This window comes from Piliocolobus tephrosceles, chromosome 14 (genome assembly GCF_002776525.5).
Source record: "Piliocolobus tephrosceles isolate RC106 chromosome 14, ASM277652v3, whole genome shotgun sequence".
In the NCBI taxonomy this organism is placed as follows: domain Eukaryota; kingdom Metazoa; phylum Chordata; class Mammalia; order Primates; family Cercopithecidae; genus Piliocolobus; species Piliocolobus tephrosceles.
In genome coordinates this window covers 83,077,731-83,083,629 of record NC_045447.1, presented here as the reverse complement: position 1 = coordinate 83,083,629, position 5,899 = coordinate 83,077,731, and the positions used below count along the sequence as shown (strand labels likewise).

Genomic DNA, 5,899 nt, shown 5'->3' with positions numbered 1-5,899 from the left:
TGTGTTACTTGGTCATCAGTGGTGTGGAGAAAAAACAAGGAAGAGGGAGAAGAGGTGTAGTAGCTAGCTTCCAAAAGGACCCTCACCTCTTGGGATCCTACCCCTTGTGTAGCCCCTCCCACAGTGTACCAGGGTTGGTCTGTGTGACCAATAGTAGATGACCCAGGTGATAGCCTCTCCTAAGACCAGGTTATAGAGGACTGCGGCTCCCTCTCTCTCTGATCACTCGCTATTTGGGAGCTGGTTGCCATGCTGTCAGAATCTATGGAGAGGCCCCTGGTGAGGACCTCCGGTACACAGCCCAAAGCCAGCAAGGACATGAGGCTTGCCAGCAACCACATGAGTGAGCTGGAAGTGGGTCCTCTTGCCTCAGATGACTGCAGCCCTGACTGCCAGCTGACTACAACCTCATGAGGAACCCTGAGCCAGAACCTTGGAGAAAGCCTTTTTCTCATGCCCTGCAGTTGAGAATGTAGATTGAATGTGCTCTGTGCTGTGACTGCTGTTATTAGGCACTGTGGGAAGTGCTTTATGTACACTCTCATGTAATCCTAATAGCCATGCTGAGGGTACCATTATCATCTCCATTTTATACACCAAGGCTCGGAGGCTAATTCACCTTTCCAAATCCTCCAGCTAATAAGTGTCCAAGCTGGGACTCATGGGCCTTTTAGCTGTGCTGCTATTCTACCTCTCCCTTGCTCTTTCCAGACCAGGCTTGGGACATAACACTAACACCCTTTTCCTTTCATTTCATCTCTTGTCCTTCAGTCATTCCTAAACATTCCTTGAGTTCCTTGGCTCCGGCCACAGTCCCCTCTCCCTTTCCCCTTTGGAGCATCAAATAGTGGTTACAGTATCCACAGGGATGGCTTATGCCATTTCACAGTTCCTGGAATCCACTTTTCCCTTCTCATGAAGCTTCAGCAAGCCATTCTCATCATGGTTTGCTTGTTTTCCTATTTGCTGAAACATCCATTCTCTGCTCCTCATCTGTTTCTTTCAAGGAAACCTGATCCGTGCAAATTACATTTCCTAAACTCCTTTGCCAATTTGTTTCAAGAGAGGTTCAGTCAATGAGAGGCGCCTGTGGAAGACTGGCGGGTGGGTGGCACAGAGGAGGCAGGTATTTCTGCCGTCCTTTTCTCCCCTCCCTCATTCCCTTCAGGCACCATCTCCAGCAGTGATTGGGCTTCCCCCGTGGCTCCATCTCTTGCTGGACAGACTACTGTGGTTTCAGCCTCTGCTCCGGGACTCTGGTAACACCCTTTTCCTTCTGTTCCTCTATGCATAGTTATGGTAAATGCAACTTTCTGCATTTCTTAATTTTGAGTTTGTCTTATTCTCCCTGGTAGCTCTTTCAGTCCTTCTATCACCTTTGCAACAAATTCCCGGCATTGGATTTTTCTCTGTGAATTGCCGGATCTAGGTGTTGTTTGTGAGGCTGGACCCCAGCTGATATTCGTATCTGTACTTTGGACTTTATTGCCATTTTAAATTGTTCTTTCTCAGATATCTTCAACTACAGGATTCTGCTTGCTGATTACAATCTCCAGTTATTTAATCTCAGGTCCTTTCTTCCATTTATCATGTTTGCTCTGTTCACCCACCCATTCTTCCACCCACTTACTCATCAACCTATCAAGGAAAAAGTCAAACTCTGTAAAATATTTAAAGAGTTTTATTCTGAGCCAAATATGAATGAACATGGCTCCAAGGCACAGTGTCAAAAGGTCCTGAGAATATGTGCCCAAGGTGGTTGGGTTATAGCTTGGTTTTTTTTTTTTTTTTTTTTGAGATGGAGTCTTGCTCTGTCGCCCGGGCTGGAGTGCAATGGCGCCATCTCAGCTCACTGCAAGCTCCGCCTCCCAGGTTCACACCGTTCTCCTGCCTCAGCCTCTTGAGTAGCTGGGAGTACAGGCACCCGCCACCACACCCGGCTGATTTTATTTTTATTTTATTTTTATTGTATTTTTAGTAGAAATGGGGTTTCACCGTGTTAGCCAGGATGGTCTCGATCTCCTGACCTTGTGATCCGCCCGCCTTGGCCTCCCAAAGTGCTGTGATTACAGGTGTGAGCCACCGCACCCAGTCACAGCTTGGTTTTATATGTTTTAGGGAGACATTAAGACATTAATCAATACATGTATACATGTGAGGTATACATTGGTTTGGTCCAGAAAGGTGTGACAACTTGAAGGGGAGAGGGTGCTTGCAGGTCATAGGTGGATTCAACAATTTCCTGATTGGCAATTGATTGAGAGTTATTATCTGAAGACCTGGAAGCAACAGAAAGGAGTGTCTGGGTTAAGATAAGGGGTTGTGGAGACCAAGGTTCTTATTACATAGATCAAGTCTCATAGGTAGCTTAGAGATTGTAGATGCAAATATTTCCTATACAGACCTTTAAACGGTGTTAGACTCTCAGTTAATCTCTTCAGGGATTTGGAGGGCTTGGAAAAGGAAAGATCCACTTATGTTAAAAGAGAGTTTTGGGCCGGGTGCGGTGGCTCACGCCTGTAATGCCAGCACTTTGGGAGGCTGAGGCAGGCAGATCACGAGGTTAGGAGATCCAGATCATCCTGGCTAACAGGGTGAAACCCTACCTCTATTAAAAATACCAAAAAAAAAAAAAAAAAAAAAAAGCCGGGCGTGGTGGCATTCACCTGTAGTCCCAGCTGCTCTGTAGGCTGAGGCAGGAGAATCACTTGAACCTGAGAGGCAGAGGTTGCAGTGAGCTAAGATTGCACCACTGCACTCCAGCCTGGGCAACAAAGTGAGACACCGTCTCAATAAAAAAAAAAAAAAAGATTTTTTACAGATGTAAATTCTCCCCCACAAAAGAAAGCTTTGCAGGGCTATTTCAAAATATAGCAAGGAAATATATTCTGGAGTAAAATATTTTTAATTTCCTTCTTTATCTATCATGTGATGTTATACTAGCCTCAGGCTGGAATTTGGTATCTTATTGTTACAAATAATCTGTTTTATCAGTCTTAATACTTGTTTTAATGTGAATGCTGGTCAGTTGTGCCTGAACTTGAAACCGCCATTGCAAAATTATAACTGAGAAAATTATTACAATGAAAGAGATTTGACCCAACCAACTCCACCTTGCTTCTAACCTCCAAGCTGTCCTTGTTCATTCCTGGGCGTAGGCTGAACGAACTTTGGGGGAAACTTAGTTTTATAGTTTAACTTTGAAACAAGGACGATAACAGCCCTTTCCCAAAACAAACCCCCTTCCTGCCTGGGGACTAGACTGCCTTTACAGAACCAACAAATTAGCCACAAGATTAGAAATCATGGTTTAGGAGTCATGCAGCTGAAGGTGGCCAGATTCTGAACCTCCCCAAATTGCTCCTGGGGATAACATCACTATTGTAAAATCTAAGATCAGTGCTTGAGATACTTTGCAGACCCTGCACTCAGTGGATCAGCTGGCACCACCAAAATCAATCAACTGGCTCCTCTGATCTTGTGGCCCCTCCACGCAGGAACTGACTCAGCACAAGAGGACAGCTTTGATTCCCTATGATTTCATCTCTGACCTGACCGATCAGCACTCCCGACTCACTAGCCTGTACCCACCAGATTATCTTTAATCCCCGATTCTTAGGGAGACTTGAGCAAAAATAAAACTCTAGTCTCCCGTACAGCTGGCTCTGTGTAAATTACTCTTTCTCTATTGCGATTCTCCTGTCTTGATAAATCAGCTCTGTCTAGGCATTGGGCAAGGTGAACCCATTGGGCGGTTTCAAACTCCAAAAGGGAGAGGGTATAATGAGGCATGTCTGACCCCTACCCCTTCCTGGAGTGGCCTGAACTAGTTTTTCAGGTTTCTTTGGACTCCCCTTGGCCAAGAGGGGGGTCCATTTAGTCAGCTGGGGGGCTTAGAATTTTAGTTTTGGTTTACAAACCCATCCATCATTGTTTTTTTGTTTTGTTTTGTTTTATGAGACGGAATCTCACTCTGTTTCCAGGCTGGAGTGCAGTGGTGCAATCTCGGCTCACTGCAATCTCCACCTCCCGGATTCAAGCAATTCTCCTGCCTTAACCCCCCGAGTAGCTGGGACTGTAGGCATGCGCCACCACGCCTGGCTAATTTTTGTATTTTTAGTAGAGATGGGGGTTTCACCATGTTAGCCAGGATGGTCTTGAACTCCTGACCTCGTGATTTGCCCACCTCAGCCTCCCAAAGTGCTGGGATTACAGGTGTGAGCCACCACACCCGGCATCCATCCATCATTGTTTATTGAGCATCTGCAGTTCCAGGCACTGTGGTTGCTGATGACACGGTGGTAACGAAGATTGATAATCAACATGTTCCCATGGAGCTCACAGTCTTGCTCAGGAGACAGATAACATAAAAGTTTTTACAAAGTCACATAAGTGCTATGATGGGGTAATTACAGGATACTACAGGAGCATAGGAAAGTGGCCCAGTCTTGACTTGGTGGGGGAGGTGATAGCGTGAGTTTTTGAGATCAGAGAGATGAGGTGCTGGCCAGGTGAAAGACGGCAAGGAGGAAAGAGTATAGCAGAGGGTACAGTATGTACAGACCCAGAGGCCAGATGTCCTCATCTAGTGCAGTATTGGAGAGGCTGAAAAACGGAGATCCTCAAACAGACTCAAGCTTGGCTGTATTGGGCCCTAGCTCCTGGGGTTCTGCAGTTCTGGAAGGTTTGCAGAAGGATGTTGTGAATATTCTCTTCCACCTGGGGCCTTCTGTTAATTGGCAGGTGTGCTGTATCACAGATGGTAAGTGCTGTAGACGAGATTTCAACCCCTAGGGCTGCAATCTTCTTGTTCTTGTTAACTCCAGGTTAGGCACTTCTGTCCCTCACAGTTCAGGTTCAGCTCCAGCTCTCTTTGTCCCTTATAATGCATACAAACTCTTCAGACTTCCTGCATTTCCTGAATTATGGAACTGGTCACTGGATGCCCCCTTTTCCTTGCTGTATTTGTATAGCTTTCTTTTGTCTTCAAGAACTATCTAATTATTAAGATAATTGAGTTGGGACCTCTCACTTCTCAGCTCTTTGCTCTATAGGCTATAAAGCATTTTGGGGCTCCTTCTGGGAAAACATTAATCGATTTAAATCAAGGGCATGCACCCAAATGCTGCAGGGGCCAGGCAGGTGCCAGAAATGAGTGGCAGGCCCTATGGAACACTTAGCCTTCCTGAGCTGCCTTTTTCTTTCTTGATCTGCTGGAGACATGGCATAAGCACTATTTTACCTTTAACGTGAATGTTAAAAAAAAAAAAAAAAACCCACAGAGCAAACAGGATGATAAGCAGCAACTGTCATTAGCTCTGTGCAGTGATGACAGTGGGGAGGGCCAGGAAAGGCTGTGAAGTGCAGAGGAAATGCTTACATAAGGTACAGTCGGAACTCAGCATAGCTGAATGGTGTCCTGTGGAAATGTAGGCCTACTGTGCACAAATATTACAACAGGAGACTGAAATCTGGATGATCTGGGGTATGTGAAACTGACTGCTCTTTACATTGGGAAAATAGTTATTAAAATTTAAAATATTCTGTTTAGGCCACTACATTGGGTTAAACAAAATGTGTTCATGGGCTCATCCGGTGGTTCTAAAACTCGGCTGTGCATTAGAATCACCTGGGGAGCTTTTAAAAGGCCCAACGTTCAAGTCACATGCCTGGGCAGTTAAGTCAATCTCTAGAGGCAGATTCAATCATCAGTATTTTTTAATTTTAGACTGTCTCGCTCTGTCACCCAGGCTGGGGTGCAGTGGCACAATCTTGGCTCACTGCAATTTCCAGCTCCCGGGTTCAAGCGATTCTCCTGCCTCAGCCTCCTAAGCAGCTGGGATTACAGGCGTGTGCCACCACACCCAACTAATTTTTGTACTTTTAGTAGAGACGGGGT

At 45.6% G+C, this 5,899-nt stretch overlaps 1 protein-coding gene across 1 annotated transcript in view; it reads left to right on the top strand.

The window, feature by feature from the left end:
- The first annotated feature begins 4,575 nt into the window (after window positions 1–4,575).
- PRKACG (protein kinase cAMP-activated catalytic subunit gamma) overlaps window positions 4,576–5,899 on the top strand; it is an 8,146-nt gene continuing 6,822 nt past the window's right edge. The window contains exon 1 of the mRNA XM_026452885.1: window positions 4,576–4,593. Within this exon, the coding sequence (XP_026308670.1) occupies window positions 4,576–4,593 (18 nt within the window). The remainder of the gene's footprint in view (window positions 4,594–5,899) is intronic.